The 20,189-nt window shown below is 41.5% G+C and overlaps 1 protein-coding gene across 1 annotated transcript; it reads left to right on the top strand.

Moving 5' to 3' along the window:
- Positions 1–715: 715 nt before the first annotated feature.
- On the top strand, positions 716–18,571 carry sgms1a (sphingomyelin synthase 1a). The gene is made up of 6 exons (XM_063874610.1): positions 716–842; positions 12,324–13,197; positions 13,343–13,460; positions 14,320–14,473; positions 15,255–15,421; positions 16,213–18,571. Exons 2-6 carry the CDS (start codon positions 12,593–12,595, stop codon positions 16,387–16,389), a joined length of 1,221 nt encoding a protein of 406 aa, XP_063730680.1. The 5' UTR covers positions 716–842; positions 12,324–12,592; the 3' UTR covers positions 16,390–18,571.
- Positions 18,572–20,189: the final 1,618 nt, after the last annotated feature.

The raw sequence follows: 20,189 nt of genomic DNA, 5'->3' as shown, positions 1-20,189 counted from the left end.
ATGTCAAGCAGCATTTGTAAGGTTATGTTGTGCTAATTCATGGACTTTTTAAGATGATGAATGTCTTCTCCCACTAATGCCCTGCTCAATTAAGTACAATACAAGTTCCAACAGTGGAATTGATCATGATAATTTGATCATATGTGTCTATCTAAAGTATATTCTAATTTAATAAATTAAATTGGCTTGACCCCAGTACCCAATTCCACCCATTTCTGAGCTTTTATAAAAACCAACACAACTTGAACATAGTACTTTAGTAAATTGTCTAATCTAATAAACTAAATGATACGTGCATTAAGATCACTTATTGATCAAATGTATTAACATTGCACTTTAGTATATATTTGGTGTGTTCGGAACTTCACCAATAGATGGCTTCAGATGAATGAGTGAGTGAGTGAGTGAGTGAGTGAGTGAGTGAGTGAGTGGGTTTGGCTCGTGCTCTTCCAACGCAGCACTTCGTTCGTAGATGTCACTGTTGTGCTGCATTCAAATGCTCCTCCTGTGCTACAATTTCAGAGCTCTAAGGGTGTTAATATGTCTTGTAGCGCATTCTTTGCCGAAATAATAACAAAAAATATGCCATGAAATGTGAAGTCTATCGAAGTGTTGTTGTGCTTGTGTTGTTGCAACCTATGACACCTTATTCCGTATTTTTATACGGGTAATAAATCTCATACAACATTTCAGATGGTACATGAAGGCAGCATGGGTGACGGTATGTAGGGAACTCCCGCCTATCCATATAAATCCACAGAGACCCACAGAGGGACGTGTGCCACATTGCGGTGAAAGCCACTACTATTTGAAGAGAAGTCCTTCAACATTTCCACAGCAAGGTAAATACATTACAATCATGTCTATTGCTCTTTTGTCGAAAGAAGACAAGGCTATCCGCTGAACCCTCCGTGTGTGTGTCACAACACTGTGGCTCCAAGTCGTGGTAAGGTAACAACTGTTAGTTAACGCTATAGCACTGAGTAAAAAAACCGTTCACCGCTGCATTATGTTACGCTAAATCGATCTACGTGTTCGCTTTTTGACAGACTACTTCTTGACGTTTTATGTATCACCCACCGTAGTGTATGCTGGCGTTAACTAGTGCTGCTCACTGGCCTTGTGCTGAAACATTTGATCAGTTTGCGACAAAACCCTCTCCCATTATCGTTAATCCCGGTCTGATGTAATTGGCAAATAAACTAATCTTAATCCCGGTTTGCGATATTGTGCTTGAACGTGTCGCAGTTGTCGATATTAAGGTTACTACTACTTCTGAACACATTTTCAGTAATATACAAGCATGTAGCTAACCCGTTACAGCAAACTGCGCTAGGAATCCAAGAGTCCAGGCTGTGTGTTAGCTAGCGAGCTAGCAAGCTAAAGCACAGAAGACGCCAGCTTGTTTGTCTATTTTTAGGTGTTCAGACTATAAGCTCTTAAACCACTCTATACAATGGTTGCTGAGGCCTTGGTGAGAATAAAGGCAATGATTCCAGCGCATTAAACCACCTGTGTCAGGCATGGTTTTGAGTTAACGCTATCTCACAGGTGTGCCTACCAACGTTAAGGTGAATCGTGTGATATCCATCAGTTGCTGTCTCTCTGTAAATATTAACTTACCCGAGTAGTTAACGATAGTCAAACATGTCTCCCTGTATGTGACTCCTGGTAGGGTCACGTAAGGTGTTTTTGCTTGGTTTATTCTCTTTTTAAAAGCACGGTGGAAAGGGTGACCTCACTGTTTCCCCCCAAAGTCTTGACACGTCCCTTGCCCTTAAGAGGAAAAGGGGGGAACCGTAATCACATAATGTTTGAACAGTTGTGTCGTTGGAGAAAAAGCCACCGCTGTCTTGCTAGCAGGACATGCTGTGTCTGATGGCTAACTCAAGATCCACTAAAGCAGTAACACAACTGTGTAGACAGCTGAGCCGACAGAGACATCGGTCAGAACACACAGAGAGGTTCTTGTGTAGGGGAACTGGTGAGAAAGCAACTTTTTCACAGACACAAACAGTGTGACTGCAGTCAGTGCCAAAGCAGGCAAAATGGTATAGTGAGTCAATGGGGTATATTGTTGCCAATGCATCCAGCCCAAAGCCTCATTGCCAAGGCGAAGCATGTCAGACTGTCAGTGGAAACAATGAGTTTTCTGTAGCCACAGCTATGATTCAGCCTTGAAAAACGGTTTATGCTGACAACTCAACATATTGACGATTAGCTGAGATCACCTACTTCCTCTGGAAAACTTGCTTTAATGTTACTCTTGTTTTTGCACACGAGGAAACCCTATCTGTCAGTTAGTGCTCTCATTAAGGAAAGAAGTTGTTGTGTTCTAAGTGTGTCTGTTCTTGTTTGTTACATTCATAGGCACAGATTACTTTAATACTTTAGAGAGGAGTGTCATTTTTTTAATGAATGAAAACAGCTTGTGTTTACAGGAAAGGACGGATGAATTAGTCAGCCCTAGAGATTCCATAGCTAACTGGTATTAGCATCCCTCTTTTATGATGTTTGCTTTTATCTGTAAGAACATGATGGAGAGGATGCTCTGCTGATGTTATATGCTCAGCAGTTTAAGGCTGTATTATATATTAACACGTGCACCATTGTTAGGATGATCTTATTAAGGCTACATTTTCTAGGATTGAAGGTTGTATTCCTCTTTATCCAGTTGAGACAAATGGACTTCACTCACTGACAATTAAGGATCTCTGTAAGTAAAAGATGTAGCTCCTAGTAATATGAGGCCAACCACAATTTTGCTTTCAGTTAGGTTTCAAATATGTTAACAAGTGGGCTTTAGATACAACATTGAGAAGAAATTGCTGTGTGGGTTGTCTTGCATCTAAAATTAGACAGTTGGCACTGCACATTGGTATTTGTCTTTACTAAAACAATATCACTATTGCACATTTTTGCATCTGCTCTACTCAGCTACTGATCCTCAACACTCAAACCACAGCTAGGGTTTAATGCCATTAGCTAATGGCCTTGGCCTTTTTGTTATTCTAGCCTATGGTAGTTCGTGCCAACCAATAGCCATTAATCATTTGATATATTTCATAGGTTTTCCTCCAGAGAATTAGTTTGTAATCTTGTTTATGCCCTAATTAGAAACACATGCAGTTTTCCTGCCACTCACATGATGTCCTAGTTTCCTGTGGCCTATAACTGCTGAAATATAGGCTAGTAGCACTTTGAAGTAGCTTGTTTCGTCTATTTCTTAAAACGAAATGTCCAAATATGAGATAACATTTCTATAACCCCTTTGGGACAGAAGGGGAGTATGTAAATGACATGTGGAATTTGCCCAGTTTGACAAATAGAAAAGGATTTGTATTTAAAGCTCTACAGCCCCAGAAAAAATTAAGAGACTACTTCAGCATTATCTTTTTCTATTAGTTATAGGCATGTCTTTGAGTTACTTTTTATTTTATTTTTGATATTGTATTCTATAAGCTACCAACAATTCTCTGTGTTGAAATTCAACAGACACTGGAATGGCTGCCATACATGCAGAGATAAAGATTTAAGAACAATATGAAGTGGTTTCTTATTTTTTTCTGGAGCTGTATATCCCAGCAAACGATGCAGGTACATGACATATGCTTGTGGACAAGGGAGGGGAGTGGTAGTATCAGTAAGGAATGTTAAGTAGTGCAAGGCCCTGCTGTGAGGCCATCTTTTTTGTGTGTTTGGTGCTATTATGTGGCCTGCTTACACCCAAGCTCCGTATCCCCTTGTCCTGACTTGTTTCAGATGTCCTCCTACATTCAACCCTTCGCTAATCAAGTTCCTTCTTTTTGTGTTAGTGAAGGCATACCAAAATAATTAATCAGTAAACACCAAAGAAGCCTAATTGCCCTAGATCGGCTCCTGCCCTAATTTGAGCATGTTATGCCCTATTTCAAATGCAAAATGCATCATGATGCTATTTTGAGAGTAGCTGGTGTGACTTTGGCCAATAGCAGGCCAGTATGTCATTGTGATCACAACTTTCCTTAAAGATGCATAGATTAAACCTTATTATTAATTATAGAGGAATGTGAAATGGAGACTAATAATAAAGCATAAAACAGCATACAATTGAAAACCTAATTACTGTTTCAACAACTCTCTCTGCAGTTGTCGGTGTAGTGGTGTTTTGTATAAAAGACAGTAACTCACAACATTTGTTCATGTAACAACTCTTAGACAAGGTAATAATTAAGTAGCGCAATTTTTAGTGTCATCTTTAATTTAAAAAAAAAGTCAGAAAATTGCTACCAAAAGGTGCGAAGTCCATACAAGTATATCAAGCTGACAGTGTTGTTGACAAAGACCTTTGCAGTTTGGAAAGTTTGTATATGAAACGCACTGATTACTCCCAGTTGGCAGCAGGTCCTTTGGGTGCTATCTTAGATGCAACGCCTGATGTGTCTGCACCATATGCACGGGAACAAGTCGGCTCTCTGGGGCTGCGAGGGCCTGACGTCCTAATCAGTGACTCATAAAGCCACAGGTGGGTTTCTCATTCGCAGATCTCACCTACGAGTACAGGGGTTGTACTCGTAGATGTACAACCCCCGAGACTTCTGCAAGAGCTTTCCATGCTTTATGGCCTGTCTCATCTTTACACTTGGCATAACAGCTCGCTCTGTTAGTTAACACACTGATAGGATATACCATTTTTCTGTGACTGCACGGTTGCTAAGGTCTGTGATGATAAAGATGATGTTTATTTGGCATTGTAGATATCATATTTCTTGGTTTTCCTAGAAGCAAGATGCCAGATCGGCAGAGTGGATGGTAGGTAAAAGAACCTGTTTTCCGGGGGGTTTAGTAACTTGTGTTAAACTGTCATTGCGAAGGGATCAACATCGCTAAAAATAAGTAGTTTTCAATGATGTATGTTAAACGGTAAATCAATTGTACCACACCTTCTCAATGTAGTTTAGTTTGTTTACTAACAACACAGGCGTGGATCATTGACCCCAGTTGAACACACTTTAAAGTTCCCACAATAGATTTAAATGGTAGTCATTTAATTGGCCTCTTATTAAGATTCCACCTCATGAAAAATAGTTTTCTGACAATATTTCTATCCAGTATTCTGGGAGGATGTTTTGGAGCTTCTGTTGTGAACTGTTATGGCTGGCAGATTGATTATTCCCCGACACATACAAATATCATCGTTGCTGCCTATGGTCTTAGTTCACAGTAACTGCAGTCATTCAAGGTCATCAGACCTCCGATACATTTCTCCGGTTCAGACATTTCCCTTGCCCTGAACAGCTCGTGCTGAGACCTCTTCAATAGCTTATCCAATGTATGACCTTCAATCTGACAAGATGTTCCAAAATTCCAATGGAATGATTTATCTGAGATGAACAGTATGTGCTCCAACAGGATACTTGGTGTTGTATGCATGCCAGGAGTTTGTTGACAGATTGCTGTATAGGTCATTGTTCCTTTACCCGTGGTTATCTGTTGCTCAAGGAGGAACACATTTCTTAACCATAGTATACTAGGCATGGAAGCACGTGTCGGTGTAGTTTAAAAAGAGTAAACATAAGGTCTTTGCTTAGTAAAGTTTACTTTTAAAGGTCTGGTATTATGCCATATTGTAGCCATGCCTCATACCCCTCTATTTCAGCCCTGTTCCTGAAGTGCTGATTCTGTGACTGTCGCTTTAAATTTGAGCTGAGCTGAGGCTGGCCACGCCCCTTTGGAGCGCATGCAGCTCTCTGTCTGAATAGAGAAGTTTCTAACGGAGATACTCGGCTAAACGCTGCCGTGATTAAACCCCATATTATGTTCCAAACCACATCAAGCATTATTTCTGAAACACTTCTCAGTGTTTACCACTAGAACAGAGACATTATATGTATTATATATACAACAACTCCAAGTCCCTCCTGCAGACGTCCAGCTGAATACACAGACACACTGAGGTGCTGCAGAGGGGATTTAGCTTGCGACTGTATACTGTGGACGATAGGTTGGGATGTGTCACGTGGGGGGGACGTTGCCAGGAGTTCAATGTAAACCCAGCCCACATTTCCGTTGTGACATCATAACCGAAGCATCAGGATCAGCCTGTTTGTACCCCCATTTTTAGAGATGTGGGTAAGTAGGAAAAGAGTGAGGGTTGTATTTTCTGACACTTTGTGAGTCTCCTTGCACACCGAGCACACATATTTATGTATAAAAGACATCAACAAGTGCATTTTGCATAATAGGGGACCTTTCTAAAGGCCATTTTGCACTGAAAGACCCCCCCACCCCTGTATCAGATTGAGTTGGGTGTTGAATGCAACGTGATTGTTTGCTTGTATACAAAACAGCATAATTATACAGTCAATACCATCATATGATGTATTGACATCTTTAATTGTTTCTTTAATATATGAATGGCTTGTTATAAACAACAGAGCATATAAATAGATTTTTGTAAGTAAATTACTCAGTTAAATGTATTTATCTGTAAACGAATGCAAGTTGAAAGACATGTTTATGATCAAACCATGAGTCAAACCAACTATCAACATGCACTGAGTGGTAAAATGTTTGTTTTGTTTTCTTGTTATTTTTTGGTAAATGGACCCTTAATCTCTAAAATGCGGCACATTCCAAGTGTGTTATTCTTTGGCTTTGTGTTCAGTGAAGCCCGACACTGCTTCATTTAGTCCGTCCTTCTCAAATAGTTGGACGAAGAAAGGCTGAGCATCGTAGAAGTTTAAATTGGAAGTGGCCTAAGGTGCTTGTGTGATTTTACGCCACGTTTTTTCTGACTTGTGAACTGAGATTCTTGGAAATGATATCACACCATGCTCTTTGAAGCGGAGTATAGGTGTATACAATCATTATTCTACAGGGCTGAGTTACTGTGTAAGCAGGAGCATACACTGTTCATAGTTAACCATCATCGCTTTTAACATGCTGGCCCAGTTGTGTAAATATTGACCTGGCGTTGTCTACCTCTGGGGCGTTTGTATCGAAGGTGTAAAGGGATACAGGTGAGAGCGTGTTGTTCAACCATTGTCAGTTGGCCTCACAAGATAAGAAAACCTGTAAAAAGATACTACTCCTTCAAAAACCGTTTATAAAGAACAGGACAACACCCGTAGGACACAAAACAAAGCCTTCCTTTCTAAACGCTGCATTTTGTGGGAGAATATCATCTCTTTCTTGGCTTTTATGTGACCTGTATGTGCGCTCTGTTCAAATATTTGGCCATCTTGTGTAACCGTATCCCACAAATCCAGCTTGTATGCAACACTAGCTATCAAATAGAAGAAGTATCAGTGGAACTACGAACAGGATATTCTTGCAGGCTTCATGAATGATGGCTTTTTGTGTGGTTTTGTTTTTAGAGTTTCTGTTCCCAGTTAGTTGGCTGCTGGTGATGGGGCACCTCTTAATATAAGAATACATTTCATTGTCCTCAAGGGGAAACTTTGCCTGGGCAATAGCACTGGCCAATGAGGAAATGCAGCGTTACACAAAGACGCCGTTAATTGGCCCGGACGTAACTCATGTCAAACATTGCTAGAAACAAACATGTCGAGTGTGTTTGACAGATTAGTACCAGCGAGACGGAATATATATCGTCTTTCCTTCAGGCAGTCTGCTTCTTTTTTGGTTCAGCTGTAACTATTCTATTTCATCTAGGTACACCTATGGATGGATTAGGTTTTGGTTGATGGTGACACTACCCTTCAGATGTGGTTTTCTCCGTGGAAATACTGAAACAGTTTGAGATTTGTTTCAGCCACAGCTCACACACAGCCAGGCTATTGCTGGGAAAAGTCCTCATAATGACTGCTGAGATATTTTTCATATATCTCTATGTCTATCTGTATATATGGGTGCTGTACAGCCATTATCACATCTCAAGATTGGCTTTCTGGAAGGCCAATCTTCAAATAGACAGTGTTAATAAACAAAAAAACCCAAACGTTATCACTGGGAACCAGACATGCCGCATTAGTGCGCCATAAAGTAAAAGTACTGAAAAGTTGTGAGCTCATACTATGCAGGCAGGGAGAAAAATGAAAGAAAAGGTGGAAACTACACTCACAGAAACCTCTTCCTCCCTCCTGAGGCTAATGCTGCTCAGCCGATGAAAGGAGGGAACTTAGGAACAGCAAGCAGTGGAGCCAGGTGCCCTTTTCTAACGAAGCTCACATTCAGACTTTCAGGTGGTTTTTAGACGCTTTAGTGGTAGCCAAACGGGTTACTTTAGCTAACCAACTGTAGAGTAAATGCAGGCGGTTATTTACACAAGAAAATGTTTAGTTGCTGCACGTCGTCGGAAACTTGTAGCAGGTTTTTTTTTAGGTCTGTGCTCCAAGAACTAGTTGACACACCCAAACGGACTCTCCCCTTCTCTGAAAGCCGGGGTGAATTTCGTACCACTCTTGACTGCCTAAAGATGGGCTTGGGATGGTGTTTTGTTTATGGTTGTGTCTGCTTGACAAGTTGTTGTCTCTGAGTGGGATCTTATTCTGGTGACGTAACATGTATCGTCTTCAGTGAAACCCACCCATCCCCCCCCCTTCTTCCGCTCTGCGCTGCCCCACCTAAACTTTCTGAGTGGAAAGTCTTTACCACATGAACGGAAAGTGCAGACATTTCTTTTTATTTGAGTATGCCATGGTGCTAATCAGTTTAATCCATTACTGTTTTCTGTATGAACACATCTAATTGACCTCCTGTTTTCTGGGAAACGGTTTTAAGAGAAATGTCACATATCTAATATAACAAGAACCCATTAACCCGATTACTGAGCAATTCAAAGAAAAGTTTCATACTTATTTCTTGTGAAAAGAATAGCAATCATTAAACAAATTGGCTAAAAGATAATAACTTAATGAACTCACAATGGAAGAATCTAGTCGTGTCTTTGAGGGAAACGTGCGTAAAGTATAGACTACTAATGAGGATAATAATTTCATAAAATGCAAACAAAACAATAAATACAATGTACCTCCTGTTATGTGTCCGTGAATTGGGTGGAAAAAGATTGCGAGATTAAGTGGGGCAACAGAAAACGCTTCTTTTTTAACACCACAGAGCCATTCTTCCGTCTATCACTGTGTACCTGACACATCCTTCTGACCCTTACAATAAAGCGTAACTGAAGCTCAGTTAACTCTCTCAGAAGTGCGTGAAACATTATTGTTTCCATAAGAGTGCCACATGCCTGTGATGTTTCAATAACACAAAAAGAGCTAGAAAGACTGTGGTCGAAACCCTGGTTCGTTCCTAACTACCACACAACACTGTGGCATGTGTGAATGACTGATTCTCAGAAGAGAGGTGGGGGTGGGGAAGGTTTCTGAAGCTGTCAGAGTGTCTGAAAAGCTCTTAAGAAGAAGCATATAGAACGGTTCCCTCACCGATTGAAAAGTAGTGCTAAGATCTCAAGGTACGAACAATAAGCGAGCAGAGGCAGGGAAGAGGAATACTGCAAGCTTGTTCACAAGAATATATGGCTTTATAAATGTGTTGGGAGGCAGGAAAGGCTTTAAAATAGTGTGTTGAACACCCATATTGCAATGTTTTGGTGAGCTATCCTTGTTTTGTTTATAGGGAAACACTCTACAGGTCCGGTTTTTAAGAAGTGTTCTTGTAGTGATGCTTCACAGGAAAAAAAAAAAACAGATGCTCCACTTCCTCCAAACAAAGAGAGAACGGAGAATTAGTGGAAGTTTTGATAAAAGTGAACAATTAATGTTATTGTTTAATCTGTACACAGGGACTTTGAGTCTATACTTACACTTTATAATCCATGTTTACATAGTTAACTGTAACTACAGCCACTTTTTGGGTGTAGTGTCACTTTGAACAATTCTTCCTCGGTAAAACAAAGGCCACTTCCCTCAACACCTTAAACATCCTCAAATAAATGATGTCAGTCGAGTAAGGAGGCCTGAAATAAGTAAACATTGTGACAGAAGTACTCGGTAAACACACACCCAGACGCTTCAAACAATTGTCCTGTGTGGTCCCATTTACCAACGGTCTGAAGGCTTTAAAGGTGAAATTGTTCAAGAGTAGCTTCAATGTTTTCCTTTCATCTTAAGGCTTAAGCGTTTCCAGACTTAACTTTTTCGTTTTTGTAGCCCTTCAAATATATTGTCCTGAAGATTCACATCTGTTTAGCTCCCGGCAGGAAGTTTTATAAAAGCCCGCTCTGTAGTCATCAGGTGTTGCTTATCTTCGGCACATGAAGATTTTGCTCGGGACAAAATGTATTTTCCACGACCTTGTGTTATGGCAGGAAATGGGTTTCTGCAGGGGGTTGTTTCAGCCAATCGAATGTGATTCTCCACATTACGTGCCTTTTCTATGTCCAGCTCTTTGCTTACAATAACAATGCCACCCAAACAGTTATGCAAATGCTCATGCAATGTCAGCATAGAAAGTGCGACATTCTAATTTAACACTCATTTCCATGTCTTCAGGAAGACTTTTCAGCATTTGCCTACATACAAGTGAGTTCATTAGTCTCAGGATTAGTTTCCCCCTTTCCCCAGTTTAGCTGAGTGGGATTATTTCTGCACGGATCATGCCGTAAGCTGCTTCACAGACCAAAGGTCCTCCGCACACAGCTGAGTCAGTGATAGCTAATCTTTGATCCGTCTCAGTCGTCTTTGTCTTTCTGTTCTGTTTTATTTGCACTGCATACTGCTCTTCTTTTGAACTCTCTGCACCCTCTGAAGGTACACAGCTGGGCCTTCACGTAGATAAGCTGTTGCAATGACTCCTGCTGTGTTGTTTTTACACAAGCTTTCTAGTGTTTGTACAGCTCCGGAAAAAATTAACAGACCACTTCAAATCTTTCTTAAATCTTTATCTCTACATGCATGGCAGCCATTCCAGTGTCTGTTGAATTCCAACACAGAGAAAGAATTGTCAGTAGTTTATAAAATACAATAAAAACAACTCAAGACATACCTAGAAATAATAAAACAAGAGAAAATGAAGTAGTCTCTTGATTTTTTTTCCCCCCCCGTGGCTGTATGGTAGAATCTTTGGGTTATTCGGCCTAAATTGCCCTCAAGACTTCAGCGGGGATAAATATGCTGCCAGGTGTCAAGAGTGGTCCACTGTACAGCCCATTTATTTGGCCCTGTTATGCTGGCCTCAATAAACCGGCCTCTGAGCTGCGCCGAGGTGAGATACTGATGTGCAGTTTGTTGTCCTGCCAACCATTCAGCCTGCCAGTGTGTTTAGCTGCTAGTGGCCTGAGCTATCCTGGCTGTGCGGGGGCCTGGCTGTTGGCTGCCTGCCCTCCACACAGGGGTGGGGATGTCTCCTGGCTCGTTGCTGACCTTCACTCTGATTTATGAGTTCCTTCTCGCAGTGTGTTTCCCCTCCTATCCTCGCTCTTTCCTCACATCCATGCAGTAGATCAACCCCACATACAAGCAGGGCCACCCTGTGTCCACCAACAACATCGCGGTCTATAAACAAGAGCATGATATGCAACAGATGTCTGTTCATCTCCTTGTTAATGCTTATCCTCTGCTGGGGCCTGAACCCCGGATGAGAAACATACACACCATGAAGCAGGACCAGGATATAACGTACTGGATAGTGGTTTTATCTGCTATAAGCTACTTTGAATTTAGGATCATTTGTTTACCTAAAGAAGCTTGTCTAAAAAAAAAATGTTTTTAAACCAGAAACCTAATAATGGGGGTAGTTCCACCAAAGCCTTGCCCAACGTATAAAGAAAGAAATAGAGTCTGGCTCTGTGTGGCAGATCACCGTAATAAAAACTCCTTTGACCTTGACAGAAACAAAATGAGTGACTAAATCCTTCTGGCCAACAATCATTCCCTCTGGTTAAGTTGAAAACAAGCCCTTAATTCACAGAGTTCGAAGTGCAAATCACCCGAAACAACTGGCAAAGACCCAGCTATTCCACTAATCCAGACGCCCAGCATCATTCCACAGTCCCCCAGCATGCAGTGCGTGTGTATGTAGCCACTTTCTCAGTGGGTGAAGTGGTAATGTACTAATCCTCTCCGGATGTTTTCTACTTATCTATGACCACTAGGGTAGAACAAAGACCGGAAACGTGCTGATGGACTGAGTCTTCACGCTGCTGGTATTGTTGTAAAAGCTCTACAATGACGTGAATAATTCATCTAATCTTTCATCTGTGATTTTCAGCCGCTCGGAGTTGGCCAGGCAACCTGTGTCATGCTGCTCTATTATTCAGAGTGTGCACGCTAGCTTCCAGGTCTGACCAGGCGTCCGGTTGGGGTTGTGTAAGTCATCACTTTGTTCAGATTCTCACCATTTTATTCTTGCTTTTTCAACAGGGGTGCAGCGTGTGGGGGGGGGAAAGAGCTGATGAGGTAAAGGAAGGAGGCCACTGTGGTTCGCCTGCTGTCTCTTGGCCCTGATTCTGCCGCTTTCTTTCTCCCGCGCTTCACTTCGAGAGGAGGCTTGGCTCCCTCTGGGTGCAAGAAACACCATGTGCCAAAACTGTAGAGGATTCACCACTGCCCCATAGTCCGCCAAGCCTCTCGTGAAACCTCCCCTCTAGTCTGAGGACCCTCCTGACCACCCACATTGCCCACTGGCCAAGATGAAGAAGGTGGCAGCATGGTCTCCAAAGGACGTCTATGACTGGCTGAGCAAAGAGGGGATGCCGGAGTACACTGATGCCCTCCGTCAGACGGACGGTCCCGGTCTGCTCAGGCTCAACGAGGCAGATTTCCACATGCTCCCCCTGTCGCTGGTGTCGTCTGACTGCGGGCAGCAGCTGCTGGAGAGGCTGGAGACGCTGCGGATAGAGACTCACATCGAGGACCACAAAAACGGCCACGCAAACGGACACGCCGGTGGGCTGCCTAACGGGAAGAGCAAGCCTCAGAGGAACGGAATGAAGGACTACAGGATGGAGATGGTCCACATCCCCATCCCAACGAAGGAAACCACGCGCCCTTCCTTCCCCGCCGAGTGGGGGAAGACGGGCATAGCGTTCGTCTACGCAGTGGTGTGCTTTGTCACCACCACCATTGTCATTTCAGTGGTCCACGAGAGAGTGCCGCCAAAGGAGCACACCCCACCGCTGCCGGATAAGTTCTTCGACCTGTTCAACAGGGTGGAGTGGGCGTTCTCCATCTGTGAGATTAACGGCATGCTGCTGGTGGGGCTCTGGCTCATACAGTGGATTCTTCTCAAGCACAGGTATGGTTTACATTTGATAAAATGTGTATGCAGTGTTTCTGAGAATCAATACCAAATCTCAAAACACAATACTCGAGTCGTGTTTAGTTTCACACACACCCAAAAAAAAAGTTGTATTATTAATATTCTGTCTTTTCCCCCCCAGGTCAATTATAGGCAGGCGATTCTTCTTCATTGTGGGCACACTCTATCTGTACCGCTGTATTACAATGTACATCACCACTCTGCCTGTTCCCGGAATGCACTTCAAATGCTCTCCAAAGGTATTATTCGCACAGTTTGATTTCTCTCGCCATTGTAGGTTTGTCGTGCGTGATAGACTCCTTTCTTATATAACTGCTCTCTGCACAAACGTGCTGAATGGGTACATTCAGCCCAAAAAGTATTTCTGTTGTGTAAGCTGAAAGCCTCCGAGTGCTCTCCACTGACCACCGAGATATGTCTGTTGTACTTCAAGTTGTGGCCTCACTTTATCAATGTCCTGTTATTGTAGTATTAGAGACGTTAGTAGAAAGTTTGGTATTCTTTATTTAAAGCAACTGTGTGCAGCATCTCTGTCGGATAATTAGTAATATTATATTAATGCAATGAGAAAAAGAGAATACCACTTTGAATTGCATCACTGAGTTTTCTCTGCATGTGCTGCTACAAAACAAAATAGAAATGATATAAATATGGGTGCACTCAGCATAAAACCCAAAAGCCCTTCATGGAGTAAACTGCAGTTATGGGAAATGCTTTCTTTAATTTTAGAGGAATAACATCACAATTGTTATCACAATTTCAGTAATGTAGAAATGTGAGGGTTAAGGTCTTGGTGAAAGAGACATGTCAGGAACCACGGCCTCTAGAGTCCAACATGTCATGCACCCTACCACTTCCAGTTCTGTTTTAACTGTATATGGATCTTGAGACATTTTGACTTCTGTATTTTCTGCTATTTCAAAAAGAGCACGATTGCAGAGAACATCTGAAGGGTGTTTCTTTCTTCCTTTTTCACTCATCTGATTATGTGTTACCGCCCTGTTTTCATCATTGTTTGTCAGCCTCCAGGAATCCTGTTAGTCGTTTTACTGTTATTAACAGCCTCCAGATGGTAATGACTGTCTGCATCTCTTTCAGCTTCTCGGGAACTGGGAGGCACAGATGAGGAGAATAATGAAGATGATTGCTGGTGGGGGCCTCTCCATCACAGGGTCCCACACCATGTGTGGAGATTATCTGTATAGTGGCCACACAGTTATGCTAACGCTAACATACCTCTTCATCAAGGAGTGTAAGTCCCACTGTGTCTATACTATCGTTTAAGGAAGAATGTACTGTGTGGCTTTTGCTTTAAAACTACTTCCTTAAAGTCTATTTTTATACTAACACATGTTCAGCAGATCATTACGACCCCATCTGCTATAACGTATTGCAACATCAGTTTAGATATCAAAATAAGGATCTGCTAATCCTAAATTGTGACCAGGCTGTTGAACCATTTGCTTATGAAGGACATTCATTCTAAAACTGTCATTAGGGGCCGTTCATGTCTCTCTGAGAAAGCCCAATAGTGGATGACTTTTTTTTTTTACAAATTCTCTAAACGCTAGTGGAAATGTAGACATGAAAGGAAATGAGCAGGAAATGATGCACGATACCATGTGAGTGTCCGTGCATTGGCACAGTGCTCTGTTGCAAAACCACTTTCTGTTCCTCAGCGGGTGTTTCTGCTATCTGACGTTTCTGCTATCTGACGTGTCTGGCTTGCGGACACACTTGGTTAGGCTTGCGGACACACTTGGTTAACCTCAGATCATGAGCTTCATAACTCAGGATTACTTGAGCCACATGGTCAAATTTACATTTATGACATTTAAATGACTCTCCCTCCTGCTGCATCACATGCTACTGCAATGCTTTCCAAACCACAGCAGTGCCCTCTTGTGGTGAAATGGAGAACAGCTTGGTTAATGTTTCATAGCTGACACTCACAGGCTGGTGATTGGCACTGCTGGCTCTGATGTGTGTTTCTGCCGTATTAACCCTTTATTTTTACCTTTTTTAATTGGCAGATTCCCCCAAGCGGTTTTGGTGCTACCACTGGTTCTGCTGGAGCTTGAGCGCTATTGGGATTTTCTGCATCCTCCTGGCCCATGACCACTACACTGTGGATGTAGTGGTTGCATATTTTATCACTACACGCCTCTTTTGGTGGTACCACACCATGGCCAACCAGCAGGTGAGGTTTTTATTTTTGTCATTTGAAGTGCAGAAACTAAGGTAAATGGGCGCAATGGTTTATTTACTGAAGCCCGTATTTTAGTACCTAGGTAGATTGTTTGAAACAGATGGGCGGGCTCTTGGCGTTTCCAAAAATCGTACATCAAAATCTTTAAATGATCAATTTGAATACACATGGCGTTATAGAATATAATGCATCTTGTAGATAGTGTAACATGATGACATATACGGTGATAAGATGTCAGCTGTCAGGCTTTATCACACTGTTGGTACTAATGCAACAGTTTGAATAATAGGACTGGTGGGAGAAGACTAATGCCTCTCATATCTTTATCCTAAATATGAATCTGCAGCCAATTATCTTAGCTTGAAGACAACACTGTTGTTTTACACCTCTGCTTTTGTATTGAATGATTTAGATATGATGCACTATTTAATAATCTGTAGTTTCCTGAGGGTAGTTTTACTTTCATATCTAAGAAGTATTTCTCAAAATATCCATTATTATTTAAATATATTGAACTTTACAGGAATTACGCATAGTTGTGATGACTTGTGTTGAGTTTTTAGGCCAAAATAAACATGTCTTGCTGTTATCTAAGCTATGATACAACATTGTATCTTTAAAAATATCTGCCTGAACCCAGTACAGTTGACGTGGTGCAAAATGACAGAGCTCCCGGAAAAATGGGAAGTAAATTATTCAGAAGAAGAATCGGTAACTGAATGTGTGCCCCGGTATTAAGACACTTTATTTATGTCGTTTATCTTTTGTTTTGTTTGTCCCAGTCGCTGAAGGAGACGTCTCAGAGTAACCCGTTCTCGCGGGTGTGGTGGTACAGACTGTTCCAGTTCTTTGAAGAGAACGTCAGCGGCATGGTTCCCCGTAACTATCAGCTGCCGCTGTCGTGGCGCTCGCTGCAGTGGAGCCGCGGCGTGAAGTACAGCAAACTGGAAATCCAGTGACCGTCATCATTTCAAAGCTGGCGAGGACTATGACTTCCAGAAGCGCTGTTTCTCCCCGAGGAGGGCGGCACCGTTAAATGTAGCGCTGTCCTTTCACCTTTAGGAAACCGACCCTGTCCAAATGGGTAGCACTGTGACCCACTTAGTATTTTTTTCTCTGTTTGTGTATATATATTTTGTTTCTCTTGTGCTTTGTCCTCTGGTAGTATCCGTCAACACAGAGCACTAATTTATATTTGTTTTGTGTCTTCCTTCTCGTGGGTCACAGTTTACAAAGCGTTTCGTCAAACTACTAAAACTCCAAGATTTTTGGCCTCAAGGACTCGCATACTTTTCTTTCTCTCTGCACAAAACTAGAGTTAATGTCATCATGTTCTTACAAGTTTTTTAGTGCAAATGGTGTCAATCAAACGCTGATTTGATAAGCAAAATGCCATAAGCACGATTTTCTTTTTATAGCAAATTACTTTTTGTAAACTGTCCTTGCTAAAATGAGTCAAAGGTGCAAAAAATAATTTTTTTAAGTATGTCAAACTTTATTTTTCAAAAACAAATGATGTCCAACAAAAGATTTTTAGATTTTTACCTTTTTCAAGATGGATAACTGAGAGCATAAGAATCCGATGCGGTATAACATTATTCCAGTGCCTTTCTTAGCTTGATTGTAAAACAGTTCAAGTACTATGTGTCTTGTGTCTCTCCGGTGGGTGCGACCACGCCGCGGCACGAGGTGGTACTTGGTTAACAGTCTCGTTCCCATGAATGTAAAAACAACGACGCCAGCCTTACCAGAAAATAGTTTTTCCCAAAATTCAGAGTGATATGTCCCGTTTATTTATTGATGCTTTACAATGTCAATGTGTGCTTAGTTTGTTAATGCTGTTCTAACAGAAAAATGACTGTTAATTGTATTATTTTTTTAAAATGTCCGTATCATTTACTTTTACCAATCAGTCTTTAACCAGCACCAGCCAAGATGAAAACCCAATCATTGATGTTCAGTTGTATGCTAGGTTTACTTTCCAGCGCTAGTTATCCGCTAAGAATCACTGCCTGGTTGGGAAATGGGGAAGACGTGTCTCTGAGGCACACGGTTTTGTGCGTCTCTTGCTCAGTTAATGAACCCCACGCTTGTTCCCCGCATTGAGTCCCATTTTAAAATCCCAAATGACCCTCATTACTGTCTTGTCTTGTAACCTTTGTGGTGGTGAGGAGATCTAAAGGATAATTGTGTATGAGTTTTGGGAATGTCTTCTGAAAACAGGAGCTTCAGGGAAAGTTTCTGAGCATGTCTGTAATCTCTACGGTTTATCTCCTGCTAAATCAAGCTGCTATCTTCCAGTGTACCGTCTACACTGCTTCCTCTAGTGCTACGCCAAATCTAGAAGTAGCTTACACTCAACGTGGAACCTGTGTGTGTGGGGAAGAAGCTGATGCATGACGCACAGAGCTGGTTGGATGCTGTGGGTCAGTGTGTGTGTGTGTGTGTGTGTGTGCAGGAACACATTGATTTCCATGAATGTGAAAATGCATCCTTATCAATAATCTTAATTATGTTGACTTTTGTCTTGCTTTGTTTAACTATGACTGAACTGTAAAGAAATAAGTATTGCACAAGTTTATGTATCGAGGGAAAGATTTAAGTCATTTTGTTTTCATTTCAAATTAAACTGATAAGCTTTGATGAAGAGAAACTGCACTAAGCTTTAAATGATAAAAATCCCAAATAAATAAAATGATGTATCTTTCTTTGAATTTTCAAAAGAAGAGCGTGACAATAACATTATTTCAAAGAGTCTAATTCATTTGAATGCCAGCAAGAGTCTTAATGTTTAAGGCACATGACAGTCCAGGCGTACCCTCCTTCCTTTACAATCATTTCACCTGAACATAACGGTCTTTAAGAGCACAGCAGGTTCCTCGCATTCATTTTGCTTTCAGATAATGTTTGAAATATCAGCTCTCTGATAACGCTCGAGAGCTTTCCTAAGGATGAAGGTTGGAGTTTTTCGTCTGAGTTTGCCAATCAAGTAGATTTTTTTTCTCAACGTTTGTCCTCCCATATGCTCCTCTGTAAACATCCCACCCATGTTGTGCTTTTTCTGTGTATACCAGATGTTTGTAAGATATGATACAGGATTGTACTTGGGACGCTTTGAATAAAACCTTTTACTAAAATGTATTTGATCTACCACCCTCTGTTTTTCTATATTTATCACAATCTGTTCTCGTTGTGCTGAGATGATGTCATGGCAGACCCACTAACAGCCAGCAGATGGACACATCGAGTTAAACAAAGTAAGTCCAGTACAGTGAGGGGGGGGGCCTCCTCCCAAATGTCATTTTGTTTCCTGTTTGTATTTGTGCACTCCACCTACTGCAAGTATGTCTACTTCCTCCATTAATGTTGCTCCTTGTGGGCTTTTTCTTGGTAACCTTTCCAACATGTCTCGCTAATGTTCCAAACTTGAATGTTCTTATAACCTCTCATCCCGCCAGATGTTTTATAGTCTGCTGAGCATACGGTTTTGGAATAAACACACAGCACTTACACACTGACATTTACACTTTCCAGTCCCATGTATCCTTTGTTACAGACTGTTTTTGTTGTCTAAAAACTAAGGTTATGGTTCTTAGAAAATAGTATAGTTTTTCTGAAATGAAGTGTTCGGCAACCTACTGGTGAGTACAGACAAAACTAAAACACCATTAACCTTTTAGCTTTGTCAGAAAAATGTGCGTTCATAAGGCATCCCATCGATAACCATAAGAAAACAATTCTTTTCTTGACTTTAAGACGACCAGACTGTGAAGTTAGCTGCTGACTCATCAAGGATGTGATGTTGGACTCTTGTCAATGTTAAGTAAACATGTCCAAAAAGCTTATCTTGCAGATTATTAAATTACTAATCCATGCTAATCATGGTGATTAATCTTCTAGAGATCCAAACAAAACCTGATAAGATCATGACTGCAATTGCTTGCTAAAAACGAAACAGGTTCTCATAATTCCCTGCATGAAAAAGGAGCATATATTTATCTGAAGCTGGATCTTTGGCCCGTGAGAGAATTTACTGGCACCCTGGAGAGATTGTGCTGTCCAGCCAAGCCGAACTCCCACACATTACTACTGTACACAAATGAGGGCGCGGGAGTCTGTGCTCTAAACATCTCCTTGTTTATGCTGACATTAAATAAGCCACAGTGACGCTCTCAAGATAGCTTAATGTGGCTAAAAATATTTCCAATACGCAGGTGTTTCGTCTGTACTGTTGACAGAAAGCGGGCTGTGTTCTTAATTACTGTCACCTTGCATTTCATTTCAGAGTTTTCAGTGGTGAAATCATATTCTTATTCATGAATTATGTGATGCCATGCTGCCCTGGCGTTCTCCACACTGCAGCAGCCTGTTTTCCAATCTGGACATTTTCTACACTTCAATGTCTATCAATGATGTTCCTAAAGAAGATCAAGTTTACAGCTTGTGCCTCGACATGAGCAAGTACAAACTTTATCTTTTATAGTTGCACAACTGCATCACAAAACACTGTCTGCTGCTACAGAGTAACCTACACTCCCTCAAAGCCAAATAGCCAAGAACAACACCGGTCTGATTCATGGCCTCACAAGCAAACTCTATTCTATTCTCAGCAGTGCTGCGGTCTTTCACTGTAATACCATACTTAGGCTGTGAAGATAATGCTGTTGGAGTGCAAATGGAGTTTTGTCTATTAATGGATGGCTTGGAAAGTGGGTGGTATGAGAAAGAAGGATTCGGATAATAAAACTGTCATGATGTA

The sequence above is a fragment of the Eleginops maclovinus genome, chromosome 22 (genome assembly GCF_036324505.1).
Source record: "Eleginops maclovinus isolate JMC-PN-2008 ecotype Puerto Natales chromosome 22, JC_Emac_rtc_rv5, whole genome shotgun sequence".
In the NCBI taxonomy this organism is placed as follows: domain Eukaryota; kingdom Metazoa; phylum Chordata; class Actinopteri; order Perciformes; family Eleginopidae; genus Eleginops; species Eleginops maclovinus.
Note: the sequence above shows the minus strand (reverse complement) of the source record. Positions and strands in the feature narration are given on the sequence as shown.

Coding starts and splice junctions, on each gene's coding strand:
- sgms1a (XM_063874610.1), top strand. CDS start 12,593: ATGAAGAAGGTGGCAGCATGGTCTCCAAAGGACGTCTATGACTGGCTG. Junction 14,474..15,254: donor ATACCTCTTCATCAAGGAGT/GTAAGTCCCACT, acceptor TTTAATTGGCAG/ATTCCCCCAAGCGGTTTTGG. Junction 15,422..16,212: donor ACACCATGGCCAACCAGCAG/GTGAGGTTTTTA, acceptor TGTTTGTCCCAG/TCGCTGAAGGAGACGTCTCA.